Source organism: Acanthaster planci, linkage group LG07 (genome assembly GCF_054643075.1).
Source record: "Acanthaster planci isolate LZ-2023a linkage group LG07, COTS_SCS, whole genome shotgun sequence".
NCBI classification, from domain to species: domain Eukaryota; kingdom Metazoa; phylum Echinodermata; class Asteroidea; order Valvatida; family Acanthasteridae; genus Acanthaster; species Acanthaster planci.
The window spans coordinates 18,567,838-18,581,904 of record NC_141783.1 but is presented as its reverse complement, the minus strand read 5'-3'; the positions used below and the strand labels follow the sequence as shown (position 1 = coordinate 18,581,904).

The 14,067-nt window shown below is 43.3% G+C and overlaps 2 protein-coding genes across 4 annotated transcripts in view; one reads left to right on the top strand and one right to left on the bottom strand.

Moving 5' to 3' along the window:
- The window catches only part of nubp1 (nucleotide binding protein 1), a 37,636-nt gene that overhangs the window by 14,306 nt on the left and 9,263 nt on the right, over positions 1–14,067 (top strand). The window lies entirely within an intron of this gene.
- Positions 140–7,894, bottom strand: LOC110980388 (uncharacterized). Its single transcript, XM_022237019.2, has 3 exons — positions 7,661–7,894; positions 6,802–7,018; positions 140–3,560 (listed from the first exon to the last, which is right to left on the bottom strand). The coding sequence occupies exons 2-3, from the start codon at positions 7,000–7,002 to the stop codon at positions 1,881–1,883; spliced, it is 1,881 nt and encodes a 626-aa protein (XP_022092711.2). The 5' UTR covers positions 7,003–7,018; positions 7,661–7,894; the 3' UTR covers positions 140–1,880.

Here is a 14,067-nt window from a genome sequence, read left to right as displayed (position 1 = left end):
AAAAGATAGACAGTAAGCATAAATTTTCACATGAGCACCCCTTTACACAGTGCCCTGCGAGCCCTCTCCATGGAGCAGCACCGCCATTGAATGATTGTGACTTAATTACCCGTAATTGAAATACTCATTTACATGTAAATTGTACCTGTCTGTCACAAACAGCACTGAGGATTTTATTTCGAACATTAATGTAATGCGTCATTAAAAAAATATTTTTGCCTGTAATTCCGTACACGACCAAGATTGCACCTCTGTCAAACCCTGTTGAATTATGATTTCACCAAATTTACTCAGTGTCTGTTACAACTACCTTTGCACACATGTACATTGTGGTACATGTATGTTAAAACTTAGCGTACCCGTACATCTACTACTAGTGCATTTTAAGGAATACCAAAGAACTCAAGCGTATCACAGGAAACAACATCAGAATACAGGTGAGTTTGGTAAACTTTATACATGCATTAGAAAGAAGATTTAGTCATTGAAAAATGAAGTACTTTAGCACAACTTGAACTTTTTCTGTATTACCACCAGTACGACTCTTGCTGAAGTGTCCTCACTGAATATATGGCATTTTAGAAAGATTCCACTTGGATTGAAATGTAAAACTCAAGTAGTTGCCTCTACATTTACATAATATACTTTTTTTTTACTGTTCTTTTTGCTTCGGTATGTTTGTTTACTCGTCTAAACTAAACAGTTTGGCATACTTAATGTACCTTTTACTTTTTAGAACTAATTTGGCTATTTTGCCACTGCACTTAAAAATAATATGTTTACCACATACACATAATTCTATCCTATAGCTTCATACATGTCAAAGGTTTGGAGACAATAGAGGCTTTGTGTGGTAGCCATCTTGTGGGTCAGTTCTTTTGTTCCACAGGGAAACCTCCTTTGTGTGTACTCTGTGGAACAAAAGCACTGGCCTTCAAGATGGCAGCCATGCAAACCATACAGTATGGCATTCATATCAGTAGACTGTCCTCTAGTACTGCTGTTAACAAGTAGAATGGGAGACTTTCAGACGCTTATTGGTGGCAGACACAACGGTCCTTTTTGGTTGATGTGGGCATGTGCATGCATTTCTAGGTATGCGCACTAGTTTTGAGCATGTGCACAGCTGCGGAAAAGGACCGGTTTGTCTGCTGCCACCTTGCATCTCAGAGTCTCCCATTATGTATATTCCTTTAATCGATTGATGTGCTTGTTACAGAGACCTTTTGGGGCAATGTATTGGTACAGTGGGGTTTCTCATTACGGTAATTCCAGAAATTAGTGGTCCATTTGTGTGTGTGTGTGTGCCCCTGTTACATCTGACATATGATTTTGTACGTTCAGAATGCATTTTCTAACTTCCAACAGTGATGAATTAATGCAAATTACCTGCCAAACAAATAGTAATAGATTGAAATCAATTCCGGTGATATTTCCATGTCAAAAAACAAAGGAAAGATGGAACAAGGACACAAAAATGTCACACTTTTGGACCCCTATTTTCTGGTATTACCCATTTTCCCATTGAACATTCCTGAGTCCTCTGACAATGAGAGATTCAAGCCTTTCACCATTATGGTTAACAACATTGTGTAATATACTTCCTCAGGCCAGGTAACAGCCCAAAACACACTATTTGCAGTACCAAAACCCTGTATGGCATCATGGCCTTGATAAATGGACTTGAAGATTGAATGGGTCATTTGTCATTTCCGGTTAATTTCCCAGTATTGTACATGTACAATGTGGGTTTTGAGAAAGCACAAATTGCCTAGTGTTCTGAAATGGCATTGCGCCGTTGGGTGTTACATGTATGACATATTCCTTTTGATGACAGTGTTTTATGTGAGTGCTTATTTATTGTCCGCCCCACCAGTCTCTCACGCTCGATGGTCAGATGGTATGAACCATTCAACTGCTCTCTGTGCCCCAGTCGGTGAAGTGAGGCTCCTGGCATTCACCCGAAACTGAAACGGCACCAGTCTGTTGATCTCCTCCCGGAAGTCATGCATTTGCAACCCCTCACACTTCATGGCCTCCTTGAGAGATGGGGTGTGATCCAGCTCCGGGATGTGTAAGCTGCCAGCCATCATGTTTGCTCGTAGATATGCCAGAAACCAGTGAGTGTTGTTAAAATACTCCAGCTGGTGGCTGATGGCCAAGGGACTTGAAAGCTCCTTCCCTGTGTCATTTTTGCAGAGCTGCATTGTTTCTTTGGTCGATTCATGAATATCTATGCCAGAGAAGCTGTCCCATAAATTTGCCTCTGGTACATGAAGTGATATCCAGTTCATTGTCTCGGTAACCAGCCCAGCATTCTTGTTGTTTGGATTCACCAGTGACCCAAGAACTTTGAGGAGCTTGCGGAAGCCAACATAGTCAGCAAGGTTGGATGTAAAGATTCTGTCAAACTTGGCCATTTGGAGGGCTTGATGGTGATGTGGAACATCAAGGAAACTGGAAACCAGAATGTGAATATGGAGCCTGCCTTGAGCGAATAGGATTAGTGTTTTCTGCAACTGCTGGACCACATAATTGTGGTACATGGCCGTGGTGGAAAAGGTTGTCCCCTCTGTTGATTGTCTAACTTGCAGACAGTCCCAAGCTGTGAAAGGTGTGAGATTGCGATGAATGCAGTAAACAAAATCTTCAGTCACCATCGTACCTGCACCAATAATTTGTTGTTTTCTTCCTGTGAGAGTTGGGTTGTTGAATGGCAGTTTGCCCAGTGAGTTATCGGGAAGGAACAGGCCATGTTGGAACCACTTCTTTAAATCGTCAGCTTCCTTTGGAGTCAGTCTCTCATAGCAAAGCTGTAATTCATGGCCAAAAAAAGGAATTTCCTCAAGTACAGCCTGTCTTTGCTTGCTTAGGTTGATGGAGGAACTTTTGATGCGTTCACATTGCAGGGAGTTCCATCCATGCCAGACTTTACGGAGTTCAGCGAGATCCTTGTTGCTGATGACCACGGACCCTCTTGTGACTTCTTGAAGGCTCTTGGCATCGGCTTGGATGAGTTTCTCCAGGTTGGCCTTGATCAGGTTGTAGTCAGTCTTGGAGATGTGAAGAGAGTACCAAATTGTGGCCAAGCTGGTGGCAATGCCAGCACTGTCTGAATGTCGAATCATCATGTAAAGGAACAGGACATTCCTAGCCATGACGTAAGGGTCCAAGTCATTCAGCACAATAGACAGTTTTCCCCGGTACTTTGCAGGCAAGGAAGCAGCCGTCAGCACAGTGTTCCGTAGATCTCCGCATCCAGCTGAGAGGATGTTGAAGTCGCGTGCTGTCTCTTCTTCATTGCTTCCATCTGCCCATTCATTCTGCTCAAGTTGAAGGAAATCATAGGCCATCGTGCTGCCAAAGTAATACGGAGGGTCCAGGACTCCTTCCCGAGTGTGAGTAACATCATGCTTTACAAGTTCAGTGTACTTTTTAGTCAGTTCATGAGAGAGATCTTCAATAAATTCCTGGATGCTTTTGCAGTCGCTCTTGTGAGCTGCCCAGTTCATCCTTTGGCATTTAGCATCGCAGTACCAGGCATTGTTGCATGCTGAACACTGCAAGTACAGAAAGAAATTGCATTAGTCACCAGTGTTGAAAAATAACGTACATATTCAAGTCTTGTGCCAAGATTAACTTTGTCCTGTTTTGTAGTGACATGGACTCTTTGAAGGAATGGCATGTGATGCTTAGTGATCTACTCGCGTCAGTCGAAGGTACATATACATGGATAAGTACACTTGTCTGTCATCTGAACAGATCAATCCAGTGATGTTTCAGTGGTCATTCTCATCAGTGGCCCCCTTTTATAGCAGAAGGCAATCAGCTTTTTTATGGAGTGACTGTCACAGAATGGTGGCTCTGTACGATTATCACCTCCCTTCCAATGGTCGCTCCTTGCCGTGGTGGAAGGGCTTGCTTGTTCCAATGATTCCAAGAGCGACGCTGTCAGGAGTCCCGTACTCCTGGTAGAGCTACCCATGGCGGTAATGTTGAGGATGAGGTTCCAGACTAAATGTGACTGAGCCCCAATGATGAGACTGGTGGAGGAGGGCTACTCAAGGCCCCAACGGCTACGTCACCGGAGGAGGGCTGTGCCTGGCAGGCAGGCAGGCGTAACAAGGCCGACAAGACCCCAGCAGCCCCCTTCAACCAACCTCGCTGAAACTGCAAGTCTCATGCCTTTTGAGCTGCAGCAGAGACGTTGCTGGCCAAGTGAGTGTGTGTGGCCATCGCACAGCCACGATCTTCTCAAACAACTCCATAGCGAATGACTTCATGTCTCTATTTTTCAGCCTCCTTTTCTGGACTGGACACCCTATTCTTTATAAGTCCAATTGCGATGGTATCACGGGCTACAGAGGCAGGTTTGGATAGCCAGAAGCCTCTAGTCTGCGTCCACACATCTGGTGGTGAATCTTAGATGGTCGCTGTCCTATGAATAGCTGGGCTCTTTAGGACCTCCGCACCCACCCCAATGGGGAGGCCCCTAGAAAAGGTGGGATGAACATCGGACAAGGCAACTTAGTCTGGCCAGCTCACTTCGACTGGTGGACTTCCCATTTTAGTGGTCAAAATTCAAATTCAAGCTCAAGTTCTTCATCTACCGAGCCCTCATCGAATATCCACTCTTTTGTCTCAAAACCTTTCACTCTTAGGGCATGGAACATTTGTACTCTCCAGGAAAAGAGTGACATTGACCATCCACAGCGGCATACAGCCCTCGTCTGCAAGGAGCTTGCCTGTTTCAACATCAACATGGCAGCCCTGAGTGAGACCAGGCTTCCTGGTGAGGGGAGCATCAGAGAAGTTGGATCCAAGTATACAATCTTTTGGAAGGGGTACGATTCCAATGAGCCATGCATCCATGGCATTGGCTTTGCCATCAGAACACAGCTTGAGGACCAATTCAATCTTGTCCCAAGGAACGATTGGTTTATCCGGACAAAGACTCAGCATTGGTTCAACAAGAATAATGAAACCATTTCCTGTCTCATCGAAGCCAAACATCGGGACGCGCCTTACCCTTGAGAACCATCCTACTGCGAAGAACAAGTGGAAACATCAACAAGCATCGGCTGAATGTCAAAGTGCAGAATGCCTGGTGGCAGAGGAAAGTGGAAGAGATCCAGAACTACACTGATAAACAGGACATGCGCCATTTCTACACCTCAACCAAGGAGATCTTCGGTCCCACAAGATCATCAGTGGGCTGCTTAAAGGATGTAGATTTTTTATCACCATCACTGACACCCAGGGAATCCTTGATCATTGGAGGTCTCACTTTGAGAGCCTCCTCAATGATCACTCCAACATTCCGGACGACCTCTTTCCTAATACTCCCAAACTCCCCATCCGCCACTGGATGTCCCTGCCATCTTCGCTCTATGAGTTCGACAAGGCCTTCAAGCGCATGAAGCCAGGCAAAGCAGCAGGACCATATAACCTCCCGCTTGAGTTTTTCACTTACTGAGGCCCAAAATTGGAAAACTGCCTGATGCTCCTCATCCTCGAATCTGGGAAAGCAAGACTGTCCCGAGTGACTTCTGCGATGCGAACATCGTTACCATCTTCAAGAAGGGAGATCTGAAGAACTGCAGCAACTACTGGTGTATTTCACTGCTAACTATTGCGAGCAAGATCTTTGCCCATATCCTTCTTGATTGCCTCCTCATCCTCACAGAAAACATCCTCCCTGACCCTCCCGCGGGATGATCGACATGATCTTTTGACCCCAGGAGAAGAGCCAAGAACAACAACAATCTGTGATGTTCATATTCTGGGATCTCAAAAGGCCTTTGATAAAGTCCCCCATCCTGCGATGTGGGCTGTCTTTACACATTTTGGACTTCGTCATCCTGATCTGCTCCCTCCATGTGGGTCTCATTATTAATGACAGGGTCCTCCATTGTAATTCACCACCCAGCGTTGAAGCCACCATCTTTGGACATTGTCTACCCTGGACGGGACATGTCCTGCCCATGGACCCTTCCTGTCTCCCAAGGATCATGCTGTAAGGAGAATTAAAGGCCAGTACAAGACCTGAAGGAGGCCTGAAGCTTTGCTTCAAAGACCAACTAAAGTGGACCCTGGCACAAATCAACATCCAACCATCTTCATCGGAGCAGACTGCCAGGAACAAGGTGACCTGGAGAAGGGCCATCCATAATTGGCATCAGCTCCTGCAAGCTAAGCAGACACCAGCACGAGGAGGAGAAACAGGGAAGGAAAAAGGAATGCTTGGAACAACCTCTTCTACCACCAACCCTCCCATGCGGCTCCTACCAGCGGCTCTTCTACCACTGACTTGGACTCCAAAGCCACATTAGGCACAAACATCAGCCAAGGTGGCAGGATAATAGATGACGATGACTCCAATGCTTGGATACGAGCTGGCACCAATGACGACAATGATCACCAGTGCTTAATGCTTACCTATGGTTTAAAGGGGCCACTGCAGATGACCAGTGATAAAGTTAACATTCATCTACAGCTACAGCTGAAGTTTACGACCAGCAGTGTTGTAGTCAAGACTATCACAAGACCATTCACTTGTACATGTAAGAGGGTGAACAGTGACAAAGGGTAGAGCGCAAAGCCCTCACGGTGTGGGGTTCGGGAAGTTTTGAAATCTAGATGCTCTGTGGTGCAAGATTTCCTTGGCTTTTTCTTCTAATTTAACAGTTACCAACAGCTAGGAGGCCTAAAATTTTGGCAGGGCAAGCCGACCTGCCCCCCCCCCCCCGTGGAGAACACTGCTTTTAGAATTTAAAAGCCAGGTTTGAAGATAAAACTGACCTGTTTCAAATCTCCCGTTTTCTCGCAATGACTGCAACTTTGGGGCCCAAACACCTGACATTCCACGGCACCATGCCTGACACGGTCTCGTTTCTTGCATGGATCACTGCAGTACACGGCCTTTGGGCAGTGATCACATCTCACAGCGTGCTCTGGAAGAAGTTTCTCACAACGCCAGCAGTGGCCTGGTTTGACATCCATGGTTGTCAATGGCTATCTGTAAATCAATAAAACAAAGGGAAATCGTCACCTGATGTTTTACACAACCAACACTTGAACAATGGTGTGTATTAAATTTAGGGTAATACCAGAAATGTTGGGTCCATTTTTTCGTGTGTGCCTGTCACATCTGACAGATGATTTTGTAAGTTCAGAACACATTTTCTAATTTCCAAGAGTAATGAACTAATGCAAATTACCTGCCAAACAAATAGTGATAGTTTGAAATCAATTCTGGTGATATTTCCATGTCAAATAACAAAGATCAGATGTAACAGGGACACGAAAATGTCACACTTTGAACCCATGATGGAATTACCCAGTATTGAATGATTGTGTGGCTGAGTGGTAACCACACACACTGGCTCTCATCAGTTCAATTTTTGGACAGTATCAAAAATCATGATCCTTTTCTTGTTATCCTACAATGAAGTGCAAGATATTTCACTCACTTCTCATGCTTTTTGGCTTCGGGGAATTGTTTTAAAGGTTGACTCTATGGAATGACAAATGTGTACTGCACATGTGCAGTTCAAATACTGAAATTTGCATAGTGTTGATATCCATGTAGCCCAAGCAGATGTTGACATCGGCAGATGGCCACTGCTCCACAAGGATGTCATGTGAGATGAAAACTCACCTTTAGATATTTGCTGGTTTGTTGCTGCTCACAACAAGAAGTATATGCATGCACTAGTAATTGCACCGTGAGTTTGCGTCCTCCTTGTTTCCCGCCTTTCCTCTCTCATTGTCATATCATGAAATGGCAGTCTTTATCATGGGAATGACAGGCACTGTGTATCCGTACGTGTATTTCTCATTTGGGAAATCCCAGCGATGAGAAATACCTGTGTGCAAACGTGACCTTCATCTCCTCATGGCATACATTACAGGTGTGTGGACTGTGAACAGTGGCATTGCACAATGTGGTTCTTTTCAGTTTTGTACGCATGTAAGCAAGAAGCTTGGGTATTTGACAATTTTGATAAATTATAGCAAAGCTAAGAAGCTACATGTATGTGTGATTATTGCACAAAAAGTAATTTCTTGAGCAAGTTCATCTTTAGACATATGCCTCTTGAGAGCCTGAAATGTGAGTTTTGCCCCCGAGGTTTTGACATGTACACAAAGAAATTGTGCAGATACTTTCACCGCGATTGCTTCTGTTGCCTTCTTCCTGCTGTCTGCTCCCAGTGTAACAGCCTGAGTTACTTGTCTGTTTTTGCCCTTCATAAAGCCTCTGTATTTCTCATTCCAACAAACTTCAACAATGAGAAATACTTGTGTAAACACGTGTTTGTTTCCTTTCAATGACACAGCAAAGCCACAAGTTTTTCCGTCTCTTAGTACGCACCAGGAAAAAAGAGAAGTGCACTGGAAGCTTTGGGAGAAGGCAACGTTAATCGGCCCTGTCATTTGTCAAAATACTGGGAACTTTGAATTTGTGATGCTTCTAGACAGAGACACTTTTTTCCTTTAATGTTTTCATTTTCTTTCATCGTTTTATGTTCATTTGTCTTTCATTCTCTGTCTGTCTTGGTTTTTCTCTCTGAATCTGAGACTTGTCAAGGCATACATGTACTTTGGAAGACAGCAAATGGCACTCCTATTTAAGGATCATGGCACTGGTGGATGGGGGGACCAGTTCACATTGGAACCATGGAAGCTCTGCCAACTTAGCAATTCATAGGGGTGGCTCATGGGTTAAAAATGCCAAACATTCCCTGACCTTCTGTTTAATAGGAGAAGTGTGTTCATACATGTACGTGTACACACCTACATGTAATCCCTATTTATGTTTTGTACATGAAGTATGTTACACATAACATTCAGGAAGTCTGTTGAGATGGATTGTTCAACTTGAAATTGGCTGTCTTACATGGCCTACATCATCACAAATATTGATCCATGATGGAGCTTCAGACTGATAAATTATGAGACTGAGGTGAGGAATACTGTACCGGTAGATCTGTTGTTCAAATGACTTTCGGGAGTTTTGATTTGTGGCATTGGGCTTTATTTGAGGTCAGCCAATATATCAAGTCTTGCCTTTTTAAGGTTACTTGTCTGCCATAGATAATACCTTGGAGAAGTGGTCAGATTCAAGAGCTGCCAAAAATAACAATAGAATGAAAAACAACAAAAAGCGTGTTATCTCACACACCCCCCCCGGATGACAAATCATCCAGGTTGAGCACATGTCAACTGTTGCCATGTTAGCCTGGTATGCTTCTCAGTGTCAAATTGGCATTCATGACGGCTTATATACATGTATACTGAAAATAAACCAGTCTTTAAAAATGTGTTTTGCAAGTAAAAAAAATTACTTTTTTAACGTGAATTATAAACCCAAAAGGAATTAGCGACCATTTGTTGCATTGTGTAGAGCTATAATCTTGCATAAAAACTCTTTGCAAAGCAACACCCATTCACAAGTACATGTTGATGTTTTTGTGATCTGGATGTGAAACATTTTTAATAAGTTTTGTGGGTACGTAATTTAAAAATGTTACTCACTTTTCAAGAATCAGAAGAATTATATCTCTTACCTGGAAAATGTGTGCCCATGAAGGAGGCAATTTCCAGACCATTCTTTGCCTATATTAAGCTGCCAAAGCTTTCTGCGGACAAAATATTTTGTTTGGACCACCCTGAAATATGAAATTTAACAGTGGAAGAGAGCCACTGTCAAACACAATGCAGCCTGCTGTACATGTGCTTGGCCTATTTATTTTGGTATGGTGGGTCAAAAATGTATACAGATGTCAAACAAGGAAGTAATGTACAGGTGTGCGTATTTGAGATGCAAACTTCAAGAAATGCTTTTAATTTATACTGCAGCGCAAAGCCCTGAGTGCTTGATAAAGCACTGGTGCTGTATGAAATACTTGTTGGTGCTGAAGACTCGTACAAGATAGGCTGTGACAGGTATACATGTATGTACGAGTAGATGTACATGTACATGTACTTCTACAAGTAGATGTACAGGTACTTGTGCCTGTATGGGAAAGTGTTGTTGAACATGGTGTACAGGATCTCAAGAAACTAACTGTCGGTCGGAAATAGTTTGACCAGGGAGGTTTTTTGAAATGTGCCACCTTAGTCTATTGTGCCCTGTAAAGGGTGATAGGGCCGAGTTTTTAACCAGCGGCAAAGCATGGGGTGGGGGGGTAGAGGGTACATGTGTATTCAAGTGCCATTTTGCCCTCATGATTTCCTTTTTTTTTACTCCGTGTCCTTGCCTGCTGTCACCCCCAAGTCATGCAGTCATATAGATCTCCACTTATAATTCAGTACTCTCTCAGTTGGATAGTGGTACCATTTAGAGAACATGACGAGCCCCTGTTGTGCCTCCCAACTTGGATGGCAAGAGCTCCTTTTCACATTACCCCCATCCCATCAAATTGACATTGCTACACCATTGTTAACTTCAGATTTTCTTTTTGACATTGTGTCCGCCTGTCAAAAGTTTGTTGTGTACCCCCTTTTGTGGAAATGGTTAAGCCCAGAGGTTTCCACCAATAGTACTACCTGCATCACTTTGGAACTAGTTTTTTCTTACTCTGGATGAGCGTTATGTAATAGTCCTTGCAGCCAGCAGCTGTTTGGTAGTCAGTTGCTTTTCGGTAGCCTTCTGATTTGGCAGCAACATTGACAAAAGCCATGGTTGTGTGAGTTAAGGGTGATAACACTGAGTAAAATTACAAATCCAGGTGCTGTACAAAAAGTCACTAAGGAGTTGTTTTGCCAACTGAAAGGCAAAAATGTGTGATTTGGTTGTGTGAGGGTGTTGGATGAATCGAGGTAGGGCACACCAGACCAGATCTCGAAAGAGGCATGCAGGAAGGACACAGAAGGAGTTACGAAAACATTCCACAAATGTCTGATTTCTGCTTGCATCTTAGCCAGATAAGTGGGGCCAGTAATATCCCAGCAATACTTGTAGTGTTTTACTGGCAATTAAATACAAATTATTGCTGTGACCAGGAAATAGAGAGAGAAAAATTCCTTATATTAGACCTATCCTTTTGCCATCGTGAATAAACTTTTTCGATTTTGATACACTGCCATTATGCATGCAAAGTTTGGAATTTTATTCTTCACCCTCCAAACATCAGTTTTCAAAGACTAGCCCCCAAAATGTTGACTTCTACTGGAAAGCTAAGTTCACAAGGAACAAAATGCGCTATTTTATCACAGGGAGTGATAATACGCTTTTGTACATGTTATGATGGCGCCCTCTTTAGTTTTGTTAAGGGCAGTCGTTCATGAGATCACTTTAACCCGAACATGACCCACAGGTAGATCTGCATCATGTAATCACACTGTACATGTATTTGTGTCCTTCCTCTGTCTGTGATGTCATTCATTTTCCCGACATCAGCCCTACCATGTAGTGATTAATGACACAATGAAACACTACAAATGCCATAATAAGGATGATTCAAACAAAACATCAAATCTTGTAAACAACAGAGTAATTTATCCCCAAAATAACTCCACAAGAAAGCGTTCATTAAGGGCAGCAACTGCACATGTACATTTAGGGCACATGGCATAGTACAAGCAATGCGCAAGCATTACATTTAATGTTGTTATGAGATACCAAGCACCAACAAATACATGAATATTCAATTTCCTATATCTGAGTACACAAAGTTTTAAGGATTCAGATTACCAACAAAAAGCTGCGGCGATCATAGGGTACAAAGGGGTTTCATGGTTGTGAAACAGATGGGGCGTACATGTAGTAAGTGCTCACTGCGCTCTGGCTACGGGCATACAGGGCATGCCAGAAAGCGGTAATTGGCCTGATGCTATAGCCCGGGTAGTTCATACTCCTTCTGTGTCCTTCCTCTATGATAGAAGACAGACTTGTGTGTTTTCTGTATGATGGCATGAATTTCAGCCACCAGGCGTAGCAAGCTACAGTAGGCTTCATTATCAGTGATCTATCGAAAGACTGCACTTCAAAATAAGTGCTTGATTTATATTTTGTGAGCATTTTGGCTCTGTAAAACACACCAAAGAAAGAAATTCAGCAGTTCTGTCAACCAAGCAACCGTAAATGTTAAATATTTTATTTTATAAGAGTTTGAAACACTGAATTTATGGGCTTAATAAAAGTGGATTGATTTAAGAAGTTGTCAGTATTAATGTTGCAGAAGGTTTATTTGTAGACTGTCGATTGTTGGACTACATACATGTATGTACATCGACATTTGAATTTACTGAGTTTTGCCGCAAGAAATAGCTGTTAAGAGGAGCTATAAAGAGGAACTGTTGACCATAAAGTGTTCTTTGGATTATTACCAAACAGTTGAATAAAATTTGTTATTTGCAATATGGTTAAATGTTTTTGATTGTCACATGGCTTGAAGTTGAGGGACCAAACCCGAGATACTGAGATTGATGGGTTCAGGCTCCTCAGACCAAGGAGGACCCAACCCAGAGCTAACTAATGACGCCGTAGGACACCCGGAGGCTTTGGGGTTTGTTTCACAGCATTTGTTACATTTACTGGGTACGTGTACAGTATATATTTTGAAATGAGCATATATACATGTACTACAAGCACTGATTTATTTCAGGAAACCGTATTAGTATTTGACTACAAGGGGATTTTTGTTACCCCATGTTACCCCAAGTTTTGGACAGAAAATTTGATTAATGACAAATAAAATACAATAGGCCTATACATCCACACACATTTACCGGCCATCTGACCAGTGGGATTTGTATCAAATGATACAAATCCAAATCCAATCCAACACAGCAGCTGGCGCACACTTCCTGACTTTATATGTGGACCCAGCCACACCTTTTAGACGGGGTTAACTCTCTGGGTCAATTTGGTGTTGCCACAAATTTGGCAGGAAGATACCCACTCCCTAGCACTCCCATATGTTTGTGTACAAAATGTCTCTCCCCCTTGTGACAGTACTACTGTGGAGTGATTTCACTGCCCTGACAAGAGTGCAGGGTTGAATGCTTTGTGACTCTCCATATATATACAGTGTTATATTCCTCCATGGTGTAATCAAGTCTGGAGCAAAGGTTATTGCCCTTTAAGTACTGTATTTCCTTGAGGCATCAGTGACCCTTGTGAATGAGTCATGCCAGGCTTATTACTATTGTTTGGGTGGCCCTACTTAGCCCAATCACACACGGGAGAGATATTTTTTTATTTTTGGTGGGGGGGGGCCTTTCTGCTGTATTTATTTGACAAAATATGATGAAAGGAAAAGTTAGGAACAGAAAAGGAAACTGGGGGAAGAAGTTACTTGCGAGGCACACATTTTATGAAATAATTCTATACAGTTTTCTGTTGAGAAAAGTGTTCCTGCACTTGCCTTGGTTGCTAATTTGTGCCTTGTGAAGTAAATAAAGTGTCCTATCTGAGGGTCACATCTGAGTAATATAATGCGCACATGTGGTAGTATTTGACAAACAGATGACTGTTAAATGGCTAGAGTTCCAAGAAAAAAGGGGACCTGGGCTAGCATGGAAAGAGCAAATGGGCCTATAGTGCCTTGGACAAAGCTTGCAGATGATAAAAAGTACAGGGGCCAAGAGTGCGTTGGAATGATCAGTACAGTCACTTGTCAAGATGGCTTCATCAAGTCATGTAGACCCTGCTGCTGCTCTGCGAACAATTCTGATTGATGAGGACGATTTGGATTCTGATGTTTCTATGGCATCGGAACAGAGTGGCGATGGCATTCCGCCGGTACCAAGCAGTGGTAACATCAGGGATGATGATGATAGTCAATAGTCTTCTTCCAGCAGCACGAGCTGTAATGAAGAAATTGATGAGTTGTCATCCACTGATGATGAACGAGTCACGCCACCTCGGACGAGACAAGCACATAGAGGATAGGGGCGAGCCGGACGAGAGCGAGTACAGGGCAGATGAGGGCAAACATGGGGCGGACGAGGGCAAGCATGGCGCAGACGAGGGCGAGCATGGCGCAGACGAGGGCGAGCATGGGCTTGACGAGGGCGAGCATGAGGTGGACGAGGGCGAGCATGGGGCAGATGATTGGG

Bases quoted from the DNA above. Each gene is read 5' to 3' on its own strand.
- LOC110980388 (XM_022237019.2), bottom strand. From the start codon at position 7,002: ATGGATGTCAAACCAGGCCACTGCTGGCGTTGTGAGAAACTTCTTCCA. The intron at 3,561-6,801 runs GTCAGTTTTATC...CTGTACTTGCAG, and splicing joins AAACGGGAGATTTGAAACAG to TGTTCAGCATGCAACAATGC.